The sequence below is a fragment of the Pezoporus flaviventris genome, unplaced genomic scaffold, assembly GCF_033815535.1.
Source record: "Pezoporus flaviventris isolate CSIRO_AGI_PZ_B2104156 unplaced genomic scaffold, CSIRO_AGI_Pfla_v1 ptg000066l, whole genome shotgun sequence".
Classification (NCBI taxonomy): Eukaryota; Metazoa; Chordata; class Aves; order Psittaciformes; family Psittacidae; genus Pezoporus; species Pezoporus flaviventris.
The window spans coordinates 15,639,074-15,656,108 of record NW_026892614.1 but is presented as its reverse complement, the minus strand read 5'-3'; the positions used below and the strand labels follow the sequence as shown (position 1 = coordinate 15,656,108).

Genomic DNA, 17,035 nt, shown 5'->3' with positions numbered 1-17,035 from the left:
GTCCTTTTAAAATACCCTGGCAAACAAAGTCAGTGTATTCATAATGAACAGACTAAAACCTCAAATTAATTCTACATGGAGAAGCCACTTGCAGAGAAGGCTAATTCTTAACTGATCGGAGAGGAGAATTTCTTGGCCTGATGTTCAAGATCTGCAGCAGGGACTTGAAAGAATAACTAATTTTTACAGTTTAACCAGCAACTTAGGAAATAGTGAATATTGGCAGGATGAGTTGCGCTGTATTTGTATCCTCCTCAAGTGCAAAGTTGTATTTTCTAACAGTGAAGAGGAACCTGGAATGCAGCTTCTTTCAGAAAAGTAAATAGTATGACAACTGGAGTCTCCAGTGTGATTGCTGTGGTTAAAAAGTCATTTGATCTCTTTATTTTGAACACAAATGCAGGATAACTTTTGTCAAATCTCTGGAGGGTGGAAACTGTTTGGCTGACTTGGAAATTTTGAGGGGTGGGCTCAAATTCAGTGTGTAGTTTTGAATGAAGGTTGAGCTAAATGGTGGTGCTCCTCTTTTATTGTTAGATTGATAAGGCTGGATGATTTGACTCTTGGGAGACACCAGTTAAAGCTTTGCATGGGAAGGGTGCAGGAGGGAACTAGGCCAGTAGCTGCCTACTGCTGTTGCTGAATATCCTCTAGAGCTGGGATAGGCACCTTGTTTCTTTCCAGGTGAGTACCTTGATCTCTTGAGTTGTGGGATCTCCATGCTGGAACTTTTAAAATCAATGATGAAGATATTCTAGTTTTTTAGTGTAATAAATGTGTGTGCAAAGGCAGGGAAAGCGCTAAAGGAACCACAGAATGTCAGAAATGCTGTTTAGTATGTTTCAATGAAATGACTGCCAGGACCTCAGGGTAGGGCTGAGGGGAGTCTTTCATCCATGTTTTGAGGATAGCTTTTGACTGTGAGAACAGCCTAAAGAAAAATAACTTTTGAATACAGAATGTGTAGTCTAGAAGAGAAACGATCCATTCTCCTCCTGTATGTCAGCCCCTTAGTATAAGCAAGAGCAAAGAACCAGTACAAAAGCAAAAAGTGATATATTTGATGAGACTATGGTTGTTGCAGCTGTGAACTGTCATGGAAACATTTATACATTTATTTCCAGACTAAAGTAATCCAGGGGTTGGGGGGGGGGGGGGGGTGGGGGGGGGGGGGGTGGTGGAGGCGGGGAAGGAGCTGTGCACTGTACAACAGTGGTAATGCATTCTCAGTGAGAAAACAAGTTTTGAGCTATGCTTTGCAAAGTTCAGGTCAGGTTTGCCAAAGGATCAAACCAGTATGGTGGGAGTTGAACAGTGATGTGGTTTGCTTTGCATTAGGGACATGAGTTGTCATCCTTCGTAGCACAGCTCTTGCTATTTTAATTGATGATGACCTTTGTGATAACTGTATGAAATTATATTTGCATATGCAGCCAGGTCTGCTGCTCTGAGCAGCCCTCCTGATCTGGTGGTCTGCAACAGACCCCCACAGTAATGTACAGCATCACATTCTCCCTTCAGCCCTTACCTACAGCCTCTCAGTTGGCCCATCACCTGTCCCCAGGCAGAGTTCCAAACTCTCCAGCCTATCCTTGACATAAATAGCTATACCCCCTGCCCACCTGCCCAGCCTGTCTTTCCTAAAGAGCCTATAACCTTCCATTCCAACTTTCCAGTCACAGGAGCCACCCCACCATGTTTCTGTGATGCCAATGATATCATGCGCTTGTATGCACACATCTCTAATTCCTCTTGTTTAGTCCCCATATTAAAGGCATTTGTATAGAGGCATCTCAGCCAAACTCCACTGGAGCTGTTCTGCATCACTCTGAGCATTCATTACAGGTGCTGGCATCCAACTGGTAGAGTTGGGATGGATCAGTGCCACCCCTACAACAAATCTAGTTTAAAGCTGCCTTGACCAGTCTGGTAAATCTCTGACCAAAAATGTATCAGAAGTGTTCAACACAATGCTTCCTCAGTGGTATCTTAAGCTTTATAATCCACCACTGATGCTAAAATTAAAAATGGATTGAGCCATTTTCATTATATATCTGGCCCTCTGGTTCCTCAGAAAGATCTGTACCAAGGAGGGCTCTGCATTTGCAGGGGGAAGATGGGATCAAGGTGGTAGAAGTTGGGGGGGGAACCAGAGATTCTTCAAAGTAGAGAATCAGTGTAGTCAGGCATGCTTGGAACACAGCCTTGCAGCATTTCCAGCAGATAGCTGGATTTTGTATTCCTTTCTTGCCTAGATCTCACTGACAGACTTTTTTTGTTCCCCATACATCAAGCAACTTCCCCTTTGCTTTGGAAATAGAAGGAAAATGCTATTATGGTGAGTGACAACATACTGTAATTGGGGGGGGGGTTATTGGTTGTTTTGCTTTTTTTTTTATACAGAAGGGACTGATTTTTCAGCACTATGTAACCTGCTGTGTACAGAGGAATGACTAAATAAGAGCAGTCTGGGGCTGCTCAGTTTTAGGTTGCTAGTTTAAAGTCAGAATGATAGCGAATTAAGTCTTCTCTGTTACAGCCTACAGAAACCAGATTCTTAATATCATTCGATCAACCATTACACTTCAGAGGTGATCTTTCTGAGATGAAGCTGAGTTCTGTTGGAACTGTTCTGATTTGATTCCTGCTGCTAGAGGATAAACATGACATCTAAAAATCACAGCTCAGTGTCAAGAATTGTGAATCATACCCCTCAAGCTACTAAACTTCCAAAAATAGCTGATGTTGATAAAAACCTGTCTGCTTTACTTAGTGCCAACATCTCCTAAAATCCACAGTATCACAGTACTTTGGGACTCTTTTTTGAAGCCTGTATCCATTTGTCAGTTCTCATTTTTCCACCGATATAGAACTAGTTGCAAGGATGAACTGTTGAGGAGCTGCCAGTCAGTTTGTTGAGGGGTTTTGGTTTTAGACTGAGGCTACAGTTTGTGGATGTTACAGTACCACCAAGACAGTTGATAGAGCTGCACAGGAATGTTTGGTTTGGTATGTGATAGGTGGGCTTCATCTGGGTTCCTCTGTGAAGCATTGCTATCCCTTTTGTGCCAGACATGGAGAAGTCCACTGCTGCATGCCTTTGGATTTTCTACTGCCTGTGTGAGAGCGCATTCACCATGTTCAGTAGACAGTAAATTGAGACTGCTGTTATGCAGAACTGGATTGCTCTGTAATTATGATGCTGGCTTTGGTTTCAAAAACAAAACAAAACAACAACCCCAAACTCTAGTGCAAAAATAGCATTATTTCCCACTTCCGAGAAGCTGGCATGTTTGTATCTGGTATATGTTCACATTTAATAGCCAAATAGTATTGCGACTCTTTTTAAGATGTTAATCTTTCAGTGCAATACAGTTGAGCACTACGTAGTATTACTAATGTGTATAGCATTCACCTTAGTGTGAGACCCCCTGCCATAGCCTGAATGAATAGCTTCCACCTGGGGCAGCCAATTAGGGCTCCTACAGCAGCTGGACCCGCAGGCTTTGTCCATCCCCTAAGACTAGCACTGGCTTTGTTCACAGGGTAACTAAACAGTTGCAGTTTAAGGGACCTCTGTGTATCACACAGCCCAAGGTCAGAGCTCTGCTTAATTGGGGTTTGATTATCTCCAAGGATGGAGTCATGGAGACTCAACCTCTCTGAGCAACCTATGCTGGCCTTTGACTACTCTCACAATAAGAAGTATTTAAAGTTCAGATGAAGTTTCACATCTCAGTTTGTACCTGCTGCCTCTTGTACTGTCATTGGGCTCTCTTGTTTTTATAGCCTTCCATCAGGTGCTTACAGACAGTGACCAGATTTCCCCTCAGCCGCCTTTCCCCCAGCCCCAACAACGGATGTTCTTATCCTTTAATCTTCTTTGTGGCCTTTCCAGCCTTAGCCCATAGTACACATCACCAACTGCTCAGGAAGGAAATCCTGTACCCAGTATAGGAGCTCTAAGCTCTCTCCTCCTCCTCCCCCTTTGTTGCCGCCACTGACCCTCAACACGAGGCTTGCACACCCAAGAACTAGTGTTCTGAGGAGGAATCTTTCCGTACCTTAGACCTTTGGAGTGCTAGGCTTCCCTTTATCCCTTCCCTACCCTAACTTAAGGATACTCCCACTCAGAGGCCGAGGCCACTTATCCCAAGTGACCCAGGCGAACGAGGGATACTTCCATCCCCTATGGAGCGCCTAAAGGCCGCAGCTGGCGCCCGCTGCTGGGCGGGGAAGGAGGCGGGCCCTGTCACCGTGGCGGCCACGCCAGCTGCGTCCCGCATTGGCCGGTTTAAATCCCCTTGGGGCCTTGCTCGGCCCTGCTGTGCCGCGGCGCCGGAGCGGGGAGGACGATGCGGCCGCGGAGCGGGCTCGATCCGGGCTCCGTGTGGGCGCAGCGCCTCCGGCAGCTGGAGCAGCGGTTGCGAGTGAGCCCCGCGCCCCCGCGGCGGGAAGGGAGGCGATGGGCGGGCACTGGGGCGGGCTCTGGAGCGGCAGGGCGGGGCACCTGGAGGGGCTTTGGGCCGCTGGGAGAGGGGGTGAGGCCCCTCCGGCCCCTTCTGTTAAAAACGTGTGTTCTAGCCTTAACATTTGGGCGAGAATCCTCAATACAGCAGCCTATAGGGGTGTGGCAGGGGAGAGACTGCTTCACCTCGGGCTGGGCTGGAAACGGGGCTTCAGAACTGTGAGGAGCCCTCCTCGGCAGAGCGGGCATGCCCCTGTGAGACAGCACCTGCACCGAGAAATAGTCTTGCTGCCGCACTGTTGGAGGTGTCCAGCAGTGCAGCCTTGGAAATGGACATCTGTGTGGTTGTTTATAAACAAATGAGAATGTTCTGAGCTGGTCAGGGTGTTGGGACATCAGGTCCAAGTCATGCTTTGCCTAGAAAGGTTGTACCAGAGGATCCTCGGGGGCCCTTCCAACCTCCTTTTCTATGACTAGAATTTCTCTAAAGGCCATACATCTGAAAAATGTCAGGAGATGGTTTTATAAAGCAAAAGCAGTTGAAACCTTGTACATATGTATTTCTGTGCAAGCAGGCAAAATGACAAGAGTACAGGAAATAAAGAGGTGTTAAATATTACTGTGCTGAGGAGATTGGGGGTAGGTAGTCCTGTCATTTCAGAAGGCTGAGAAACCTGAGAAACAGAGCAATGCAATAATGAAAGCGATCATAATAGTACCATCAAACTCATGGTTCCGTCATTTTTAGTTTTTGGTGGGTTTTGTTCCTTAGGCCAAAGAAGAAAGAATAGTTGTCCTGGAAACTGAAAATGCTGCTCTCCATCTAAAGCTTGCAGAGGTAATTATTGTTTGTTTGTCCAGGAAGAATTCTCATGAAAATAAGATATACGCTGAAATCTGCCTCCTGTTTTCAGGGTTTGAACTCATCACCTGTTGGGGAAATCTATGAAGGGATCAAGGCTCAGCATTTCTGTGTTTCTGTTTGTTTACATATGAATCATAAATGGTAGCAGTAACAATAGACTCCTTAACTAGAAGTTGGCATGCATTTAAGTAATTGCTGTTGGTTTAAATCTATAAAAGTGAACTGAGGGAATGGCTCTGCTATTGTTAAATGCAGCATACTGCTTTCTGCTTGCAGGGAAATGTATGAAAGTCAAAGGTAGGTTTTGAAGGAATACTTTTTAGACATAATTAGGATCATGCTTAAAAAGGACTGTTCTTAGAGTGCAGAAAAGACATTTTGTTAACAGTACACTTACCAGAGATGTCCTTTTGCATGTCTTCATAGCACTGGTGTTACACTTGTGTAAAAATTGCAAGGTACTGTTGCAGAACTTGATCACAGAGCGCACAGCAACAACTGGATGCCCTCATTTCCTTATCTCATTCTACAGAAACATATGTTGTTCTTAGACCATTACTGAAACAAGGAACAGTCTGTGATAATGTTTGGGGTCTTCAAAGGTAGGATTTCCGAGATCTAGAGAATTTTGAGTATTGATCTGCGCTGCTGGAGTAGAGCCAGCTGTGAATATTAGTTGTGATATGGACTGTTGGCCAAGAGTTTCTAATCTGGGCTGAAACATTAGATGGTTGGGTGACCTCAGGAAAGCCATTTGCCTTCCGTGTGGGTCTGTTAACACCTGTGGATAAAAGTGGATTTAACGTTTTTCAAAGCCTGACTGGAAGCAGATGGTACATCTGAAATGAGTTTTGGTAGGTATACAGAATAATACTGTCATTTATTCTGAGAAAATGTTGCTATTATTTTTGTTCTGCTTTATAATATTTACCAAAGACCTTAAATATGTCAACTGATTTTTATTTATTTTATTCTCACAAGCACAAGAAATAGATTTTTCTCATCAGTCAGGTGCATTAGATGTAGGAAGAAGTTATATGAATATTAGATAATGAAACCTTGTTTTCCAGGGTTTCATTTTCAAGCACTGTTTCAGTTTAGTGAAAGATGTGCTGAAAGATACGAGCACCTACAGACACATGAGGAGCATGGCAGTGTTACCACCATCACTCAGAAACAAGGTCAAATGATCCATGGAAATACTCTGCAGTTAACTTTCTGCTGATGTTTCTAATCAGATAGTTATTAAATAGATTTTCACTTCTTGGTTAATTTGCCCCAGCAATGTGAAAGCATGAGCTAAACTGACATCTGCAAAATAGTTCTACCTCAATGAAGAGTCTCTATTAAAAAGAACACTAATTTTAAATAGATGAATTTAAGGTTGTGCAATGTTGCACCGTATCTCCTGGTATTTCATCAGTTATGTTGGCAAAAAAAAAAGCACTTGCCCTCAGCTATCAATCACTGATCCTTCAGATCTGCTGGTGAAGTTGCCTGAACGATTGAGCTGTAACAAGTTCATTCACAGTGACCAGGGTTAACAGAGGTCTTATTCTTAACTTGTAAAAGCTAATTGGATTCATTTTGGATGAAGGGAGTTAGGGAGCTGTGAAGACAAACTTCTGATGATAGCTATAAATTAGGATTTGCAGTGTAAATGTTTGCCTATGGGTTGTATCAGGCTAATAAAAATGTTACCTCTTGCTGTAGACCTTCCCTTCCTTGTATACTTGAGACAATCACAGATACTAGCACTGCCACTGTTTTCTGCAGCCTAGTATGTTTTAATCTTGACAGCATACTGTAAGGGTTATTACTGAACATAAGAAGTCAGATTCTTTCTCTGTATATTTGCTTTTGCCCATTTGGAAATGTGTTTGTCTACCGGCATGCCCCCTGCTTTTGTTAGCAGTCTTTGAGGTCGATCCTGCAGCCTTCCTGTCTTTCCATTCCTGATCCTGCAGCCTTCCATACATAAAGCCAAGTCTGCCAGAAAGGATCCAATTGCAGAACTGATATTTTACTTTGGAGAATGCTATTAAGTAGTTCAGTTTCACTTCTGTTTATAATAAAGCTGACTATAAAAAGTTTTATAGTAGTTTTTTTTTGCCTCTTATGCGTGAGCACAGATTTGCAAGTTGTGACCTTGGAACAAGTCTGATGAAAGCTAAAACTATTTTAATGGAGAAAACCTCAAAACCAAGGCAGGATTTGCAATAAAGATAAACATTATAGTGGAAGTGATGAGAGGTTAACTGCAATGACAGTAGGATAGACCATTCCACTTTTATTGTTCATGTTGAGCAAAATGTGGGGTCAGGGGAACCCTGTGCAGATGGTGGAAAATGTATTAGATATTAAAAGTAGGTTTTAACTAGCTTAAGCTTATTTAACAGTAAGGCTTGAGTACTGCAATTGCTTATATATATGCTTAACTTTTCACATGTGATTAGACCTACTAATTCTGGTGTGCTACTTGTATGCATTTTTGTCAAGTATATATGTAAATACTGTTTCAGAGTAACTGCACTCCTGAAAATCCTTGAAGGAAAAGAGCGTGTGAACACTCTATAGAATCACTCCCAATGTCTGGGAGCTTAAAGCCTGTAAGAAAACAAAACAAAACAAAAAAATAGAGGAGTTGTTGTTTTGGAGTTTTGTTTTTTTTGTCTGGGCTTTTTTTTGTGTGTGTGTGTTTTGGTTTTTGTTGGTTTTGGGTTTTTTTAATAATCTTTTTCTGCTATTTCATTGCCACAAAACAATTCTTTATATTAGTGCTAAGGTGTGTAGTTGTGCAGGATCTCCAGTTGCACTTAGAAAATGCATGCTTTGTGAATGTGAAAAAAGCCACATGAAAAGATTGGTTTAGATAAGTGAAGTACTTTTCTTGGAAAAGATAATCTATCTCTATTTTAACAGCTCCACGATGTTGTATTGTTGTTTTTGCAGGTATCATCTGTAGTTAAACTGCAATTAAATGTTTACTTTTTACCTACCATTATCAGATGTTGTAAGTACATTTAGCACTTTTATGTTGTACTCTTCTATGCTTTGTTAATTTAAATAACAGGGAAATGCAGGCATAGAATTTATGGTCTCAATAAAGTAGGAAATAAGTCTGTGCTAAAGACAAGGGCATTCCAAAAATAAAGGAAGAGGCTGTTAGTACTAGCTAAGGATAGATGTCAACAGGTGGCAGGGAAAAGTAGGTGAAGAAGTTGCAGCTCATTTTAAGCACATGGACTGTCAGTAAATGATGAAAATACAGTTTGTCATATAATATAGATTTTGTCATATTACAGCAGTTTGTCATATAATACAGATTCTGTCATATTACAGAATTTCACAAGTACTCTACAGAGATCTTTTTTGTGTTCATGACCTTCAGTATTTAAAGTTGCACTATTTCTTTTTATTTCAACATCTCAAAAAATTTGCCATAAGAATTGCTTTTGCATAATAAGTAATTTTAGATTATTAGAAAGCATTTTTCTCCACATCCTTTAAAAGTTGCTTTGGTTGCTTTGATCACTGAAGACACAGCTTAGTGCTTTATTGGTACCATTTTGCACCACTGCAACTCTACAGAATGTAATGGAATTGGTGTCAGCAGAAAGCTAGAGCAATGAACACTAAGTTGGGGGCTGTGTATTACCACCTTCTTCAGGACTTTAGCAGCAAAAACGTGTTTATGTGTGTCCTTGTTCTATTTCATGTCCTTTCAGAGACCTTCCTGCACTGAATGTAGTTACCAGAAGACATTTAAACCAGCTGTGTAACCAGCCCTTTCCCCTAAGTGAAGGCAGAATTTTAACCATTCATATCCACCTCACACATAAGTAAGAGGTCTTAGGTACTGCAAACGCGTATTAGTAATCTGCTGCTGAGGTTTGCCACCCTAAGGAAGTAGAATGTTCTGATGTTAGCCAGTTGCCTCAAGGTGATCCTTCACATGACTCAGAAAAAGGTAAAAGCAAAGAAATTACGTGTTTACAACATCATATGTGATCAGATAGTTGAATTAAAAATGTTTACAGGGACAAAGGGGACAGAATGCAACAGAAAACATGAGCGCTTTAAGGTGATTATTAGCTGATTTGGGTGTTTTTTATTTAAACAGTATCAAGGGTTGGCTGGAAGAAGCACTAATGAAGTATTGCAGCTCTACTCTGCTCATAGCCAGCAGCAGAAATTGCAGAAGAGTTCTGCTGTAATCCAGATGTATGGAGCAATAAAGGTAAAGACATTTAGTAATCATGCAGGCATGATCTATGTCCTGAACATTTACGTGCTTATCAAATATAGTAAAACGCAGGAAACAGTCAGATATGAACATGATCTATGGTTTTACTGTGTTCACAGCAGTGCTTGCAGTAATGTGTGGTCATGCCTGAGTTGGCTTAAAATTTGTAGTGGTTTTGCTGCAATAGGTTGCAAGATCACCTGAGAAGCTGGTAGAAGTGGCTGCTTCTGAGCTCCAGGATCTTTATATAGGTGCTGTCAATATCCAAGCTAAATATTTGTGTACTCAAAACCTTGCAGTCCCTGATTTGACTATCATATGGACATCCCCTAAAAAACGGTAATTGTGATATATTTTAACCAGATCCTTTGTAAAAGCATTGGAGAGCTCCATTGATTTCACTGGGAGTTTTGCTCTGGCAGACCTCACCAGAGGGAGTAGTTCGCTCTATGCTCACTCCTCTCAATTTTGCATGAAAGAGACTGGAACTGTTCTGCCAGTGCCATAATATTTTCTTTTTTTAAAGTACTTATTCCTTAAGTTACCCTGTAGAATAGTGAATTCATTTTAGAGACACTCACAAATGACAGCTTTTCTCAAGGCAGCACTGAATGTCTGTGTAAAATAACTGAAAGTACCTAGGGAAAGAAAGCTGATTCTTAACAGGCAGAAGGATGTTGTGTAATTGTAGCATAGTTGAACTAGATGATTGTTGTAGTTCCCTTCCAACTGAACTGTTCTGTTCTAATTACAGTGATTCTGTTCAGTAAATTTTATGGTGGTGTTTCACATTTTAGGTTAGTTAGAGCAGCAGAACTTCTTGTGATGCAATAACAGTGGACTGAGATGATTTGCTATCAAATATCAGTACTTGTTAGGTGAGAAAGCAGAGCTCTCCAAATAAAAGTCTAGATTAATGGTAATCCCATACCCGTAGTAAAAAACAAAACAAAAAGCTAAAACTTCTTCCCAGTTCTACTTTGTGGCTTTTAAGAGTGAGAAATGCAGTGATTTTTTTCCTTTTAGTTTAGATTATGTTTTATTATTGAAACTAGTCTATTAACACAAGCTCTGTACCCCCACTGGAAAAACAAAATGTCACAGAATACAGCTATTCTCATAGAAAGGCCTCAAACTGGCTTATTTAAGAAATGACTTAGAGTGAAGCTTAGCAAGTACCTCCCAATTAAAGTGTGGAAACTGAATGCCGTAATGGATATATGGATCACAATTTTTCATTGGTAATTCTGGATATGTCTTGTAAGTGGACAGAATGCACACATGCTCACACACACTTATTTTTATTTGATGAAATAAGAAAGTCTTTGTTATAACTGAAGCTTTGTTATGGTCGAAGCATGTACCACAACATGGTAAGGATTCATAAAGCCTTTTTAGGAAATGCCATTGCTAAATATCTTGCTGGATCGTTCTCTAAACATGCTTAAAGATATACCGAAGACTTTCCTTCACCAACTAGAGGGTCGTTCCTGATGCTGAGATCTCACCATAATTATCTGTGGTGGTGTTATGTTGATTCTTCTTTAACTGCTGCTGTTGTGTCTTAATATTTTTTGTTCTTGCTGAGAAGAGGCTTAAGCGCGACCTGAAGAGCCTCCATTCATTCGCTCTTGAACTTTCAAAAGACTTTCAGCGTCAAAGCAAGACTTATCTTTACCAAGTTTTGACAGCAGTCCAAGGGATTCAGCTGCAAAATGAAGCAGTGCAAAGTAAGGCTCATTACACTTATATTTCAAACATGTAACACCAACAATGTCATTGTTAAATGTTACTAACGTTAAAAGGTCGAGTTTGATTTTTGAGAGTCATTTAAATTGTAGTACTTGTTTTTTTTGTTTGACATTAGATCAGCAAGGAGTTATGATGCATTAGAGTACAAATAAATCTGCAGAGGTTGTGACTAATAATTTGGATTTAGCTTTTGTGTTGATTGCAGCTGCTACTAGACTGCTGCTGAGCTGGCTCAGCTGTAACATTGTAAATCTGAAATTCTCAGCCTTGTTATCTGGACTATTTTAGAATAGCTGAAGAAAGAATGTGTTGCTTTAGTTGAAATTTGTCTGCTTTTGACTGTACCAGAAAAGGACTCCAGTGACTTCAGAGATTTCTGAAAATACTGTCTGAAATTAGAACAGACTGGATTCTTAATATTTCAGTGTATCATAGAGAAATTTTTTCTTGCAAATCAAAATCAGCTCACTAGATTTTCCATTATACTGATGTAACTGTTTGTGTGACCACACACAGATCAGGGAGCTAATCCAGGACAGAGGTTCACCTGGCTCTGGAAGCAGTTGTGTGAGCACAGCAGGAGGTTTGGTGGAGCACTGAATGGGAGGGGCTGAAAGGCTCCTTAACCAGGACTGTCAATTAAAGAAACATAACAATTCTGAACATGTTTGCAAGCCATCACTCTTCTACAGCTGTTAGTCTAATTATTGATGAAGAGTCTAACTGTGCTCAGTGATGCTTAAACAAAAAAATCATCATTCCCAGTTCCCCAAAGGCTTCCATATAGGTCAATGAGATGGGCAAAGTGTGGGGGAAAGAGATGTCTATAATGGCTGCAGGCATGTAGTGGCTACTTCTCTTGAATAATGAAGAGCAGGTTATTAGTATTAAAAACAGATGAACCCAGTGGCTGCCTCTAGGTTATGGACCAAAGTACAATTTCTGAATAGCTTGCAGCTGATGTCAAGCAGAAAACTAGAAAAATGTTAAGTAAGTCTTTATAATTATGTAACTGTACTTTCAGAAAAATTAGAAGTTCAGAAATAATTGGTGCATCAGAAAATTTGCGGAGCTTCTGTTAAAGAAATTTTTCTGTGCTTCATGTAAAGCTTTACAGAAGATGGACATTAAAACTAATGGTTCACTCTTACAAATATCAATATGCCATCTGCTAAATGCAGCAACTTGACTCATTCTCTGCAGATTGCTGTCCTTCACCTCTCTGCTTAAAAGCCCTGGTGTCAAATTAGGAAACCCCAAGGCTGATTTCTGTTTTCATAGTCATCTTCACCATAGGGGGGCCTGGTTAGAAAAAAATATTGAGTAATTAGGGCTTAAGTTAACTAAAACTGGATGTGCAATGTCCAGTGGGTTTCTCAGAGTCCTCATTAAGAGACCATTTAAGTACTGAAACAGAGTAGGTTTTGTTTTTTTCTTTCAAGACTCAAGAATGGCAGAGTACCCTTAGCACCTGTTGCTTTACTGCTTATTCAAGAGACTTCAAAATGTGTGTACACAAATTTATAAATGAAGATGCATATTATGGAGATTACTTAATCAATGGATTCCAACCTCCTGTTTTGAAAAATACTGTATGATTAGGGGTCAGTGACTGTACAGATCACTTTGACAGTTTATTGTAACATATTCACGTGTGATTCTCCAAACAAAGACATACTAGTGTTACTCCACATTTTTCTTGTTAATTTTCTCAGTGAAACTCCTAGATTTTGATTCTCCAACTATTGACAGCATGTATATTACAAAAATAAGATCTGTGAAATCTCAAATGTAGACAGATGTCCCTTGAATTTGTCAGATTTTTAGTTACACCAGCGACCATAAATCATAGCTGTGACATGCTGAGATTTTAAGTCTGTTCCTTTGTTTGAAAGGTGCATACTGAGACTGGTGGCCATCCTGCTAACTCAGCTCTCAGGCTATGGTTTTGACTGATACTCTACATCTTCAAACTGCTCACCAATTAATGCTGGAGGAATTGATATCCTGCTGGGGTTCCTAAAAGCTTTCTTTTTATGCAAGTTTGCAGTCACATTGTGTGCCTTTGGGCTAAGTGTTCATTTTAGGCCTGCTCAGTGTTCATGTAATTGTAATGAAATACAACTATTTGTGAAGTTAGAAGGATTTTGTAATGACCATATTGCTCTCCCCGGTTTTGTGAAGCAGACTCCCTGGGGTTCAAAAGATCAATCTTTTTAATGAAATCCTACCCATGAAGTGAGTGCACCTATCTCGAAGGGGATCCTTATAGCTGTTTTACAGGATTAGTAGCACTGTAAATGAGGATAAATGATAGGTTAACTTCTTGTAAAGGTAGCTGGCATGAATCTAATAATCTGCAAATATGTCATGAGCCTTGCAAGTGACAGCCCCATTTAGAAGCAGGTTGCTTCAAGTTTAGGTTTCAGGCTTCACTGACACATAACATTAACTAAATCAGCACATTTGAACTGCCTTTAAATATTTTGTATTTTTGATTGTTTTTCAAGATTTCATATGTATACCTTTGGTAATTATCTGTAATTTCACACAGCAAGAAGTATGATGGGATTTTTCAGGTGTCTAGTAAATCCGGAACTAACCCTCCTAATTAAAGTTTGGTAGAAGTTAAAAAGGTTCATGCTCGTATTTCATGAGGTGCTACTGGAAAGTTCATTTTGTGAAGTAAGAGTTCAGTTCTTTGAAACTGCTTTCTTCTAGTGTTTCAGATAAAAGCTTTTGATCTTGAGCAGTCTCTACAAGAGCTGACAGAGAGATACGAGAAAGAAAAGCAAAAGAGGAGAGCTCTACATAACAGCTTAGTTGTAAGTATATTTAATGACAGATCATTTTCTTATTTTGTTGTGATCACCATTTCCTCGCCAATAAAACTAATGAATATACTTTAAATGAATATATCACCTGCCCCAGCTATCATATATAATACATTTCTTTGCTGAGGCCCATTTGTCTTACAATAAATCCCATTCTTTTTACACAAGTATCTTCCAAATGCACTAGTACAACATTTTGCCTTAAGGAGTATCATCCATTTTGAATAGTGGACAAAACTTGAGTTTCTTCATCCTCTTCTCTAAATTGCTTCTGAAATTGTTTCAGAATTCATAAAATGATCAACTTGAAATTACAAAAATATCGTGTGTTATTTTTCCAGGTATGCCTCTCTGTATCCTGCTCTGCCATAGCTGTATCCTGCTCTGCTGTTAGTGATGGTTCATTTGGAATTAATATTTTCCTTTTTGCCCTTTAACTTTGCTCTTCCTCTCTACCCCACAAATGTCTAGTTTTGGGTTGCCTGATTCAGGACCTGATTTTTAGAAACACAAGCCACTCCCAAACAAAATTCTTTTAAGTTCTTCTTTCTGGGAAAGTGAATGTCTGTTAAAAAGTACTTACTTTCCAAACTCTGCCTTGTGTTGCAGTTTACAGAAAGGCTGTTCCTCTAAGGCAGTGGGGAGTTAATGCCAGTGATCACTAGCCATTACAGGCAAGCTGTTTTAACTGATATAAAATGAGAAGAACTGATCACCAACACAAAGGAAGAAAAAACACCAGGTCAGATAAACTGAAGTCTGAAATAGCCTGCAGAGAAAAATTACTTAATGGCTTTTTAGTCATGTAAGAACACACCGTGGAGAGGAAAAGGTACAAAATGTTTTATATTCTACATCTTCCTCAGGGGTGATGGAAGAGAAATGGAGTGTGTAATCTTGTATGTTGAGTTAATAGAAGAAGCTCAAGTAAAAAGGAGACTGAAGAAATGGCTCATATTGAAAGCCCTTTTCTTGTTTGTTTGTTGGTTTTTTTTTTGCCACATAGACTGGAGAGGGCTGCACCATTCCAGAGCTCTAAAGAGCCTGTAATTCCTCAAGTGTTTTTTCCTAACTTCTCAAGGCAAATGATATTGATGCTACTTTTCTCTCCGCAGAGACTAAAGCTGTGATGTTGTACACGCCTGATTTCCTTAACATGTTCCTGTCTGCTTCACAAATCCAGTGTATTTACTCTCTCCAGTAGCTTGTGTTAAATACATCTTAATATTCTAACCCTAGGAACTGAGAGGAAATATCAGAGTCCACTGCAGGATCAGACCTTTGCTACCTTTTGATACCGCTGCTGGGCATTTGGTATCACAAGACAGGTAATTTATTTTGGCTGTTAGATCTTAGCTGACTTGTAATTAATATACAGAGAAAATAATATGTATGTGAGAACAACTGTCTTACTGATTTTTCTGGTTTTATGCATGTGGGGAGATGATGATGGTATCATAAATACTAACTAACTGCATTTTCCTTTTCTTTCTCCTGCTAAATTGGCTTTAGCCAATCTCATCCCCTTGTCTAAAAGTATGTCCATCTGCATAGAAACCCATAGCCATTCTGCCAAGCCAAGATTACCCCTGGCTTTGCAGAAGTAGCACAGCTGCAATCAGTTTAGAGTATATTCACAATCCTTTACAAATTCTGGGATACAATAATGGAATAACTGTCAGAAGACATGGGTAAAGAAACACACTTGGTATTACAGTTGTTTTGTTATGCTGTAGAACAGGTTTTCTGTCTGTACAAACACTGGTAGTTCTATTTCAGTGTAATTTGGCTCTGCATCCCTAATTCATAATACACTTACTGAAGTGTCAAAACAAAACATTCCAAGATCCAAAAAGAGAAGAGGGATTAGATGCAAGTATGTGCTATAACAAGCCAAATTCCCCATAGATGACCAACATGAAAGGGTGAAGGGACTGAAACACAGAGAAAGAGAAAAAGGGCAAATCTAGGTGGGTGGCTAGAAACCAGTAACACTGTCATTTGCTGTATCAGTAAATAACTGATTTCGGGTTTTATTTTACTTTTGCTGGCTGGTAATTCTGAAAGAGTACATTCAGTGTATTAAAGTTTATTAATTTCTGGAAAATCTTAACAGAAATATAGAATTGTTTTAATTAAAACAACATCAAAAAGAGTAGACAGAAATTTCAAGGATCCTGAAGGGGAAACTTGCATTGATCTGTGCTTGCTATAGCTGGGAAGGAATCCACTTACTGTTTTTGTTGCTCTATGGACTAGTGCAGTCAGATTCTGAATGCAGTGTCAAACAGGATGGACTAGGACAAACAAACAATCACTAAGACTAACTCTTCTTAATATATCAAAAAGTAATAGAACTAAAACTTAATTGTAAAACTAAGGACTGATTCTCAAAACACTTGCTCACATGAATGCATTTATACACCTCAGCTATCCCAGTCAGTTTTGGGGCTAGTAATAGATGCAAGAACAGGGACAAATATCTAAAAAGAGGGTGTTTTCACTTTAATGTTCTAAAGTGAAAGCCACTTGTTACAAGCTCACATTACAATCTCAACACAAAAGCATGGCTTGCATGTGATTTAGTCTTAATTGGGTTTGTTCTATATTTCTTTTTTTAAAGCAGATTATTTTGCTTGGTTGCACATTAATTTGTTTTTTTATTCACAATGAACTGTGGTGTTAGTATGTACTTTGGGACGGTGTGTAGCTCACAGACATTTTGAGTGTTGACTTACCTAAATGTAATGCTTATCTTGAAAGGTGCTGGTCTTTTCCTTACTGGCTTTTTTTCCCTTTACAGGCAAAGAAACTTTTCAGAAGAAGTGGCATATGCAACTGATGATGTGAGTATTTGATGGTAAAATTTA

At 39.7% G+C, this 17,035-nt stretch overlaps 1 protein-coding gene across 2 annotated transcripts in view; it reads left to right on the top strand.

The window, feature by feature from the left end:
* The first annotated feature begins 4,240 nt into the window (after window positions 1–4,240).
* The window catches only part of KIF25 (kinesin family member 25), a 40,135-nt gene continuing 27,340 nt past the window's right edge, over window positions 4,241–17,035 (top strand). Inside the window, exons 1-7 of one of the 2 annotated variants that reach the window (XM_061471362.1) lie at window positions 4,241–4,430; window positions 5,241–5,306; window positions 9,457–9,573; window positions 11,171–11,309; window positions 14,053–14,156; window positions 15,405–15,493; window positions 16,969–17,011. In XM_061471362.1, the coding sequence (XP_061327346.1) occupies window positions 4,356–4,430; window positions 5,241–5,306; window positions 9,457–9,573; window positions 11,171–11,309; window positions 14,053–14,156; window positions 15,405–15,493; window positions 16,969–17,011 (633 nt within the window). In that variant the 5' untranslated portion in view covers window positions 4,241–4,355. Of the gene's footprint in view, window positions 4,431–5,240; window positions 5,307–9,061; window positions 9,304–9,456; window positions 9,574–11,170; window positions 11,310–14,052; window positions 14,157–15,404; window positions 15,494–16,968; window positions 17,012–17,035 lie in introns of those variants that run through there. The other variant, XM_061471363.1, reaches the window with a different exon arrangement.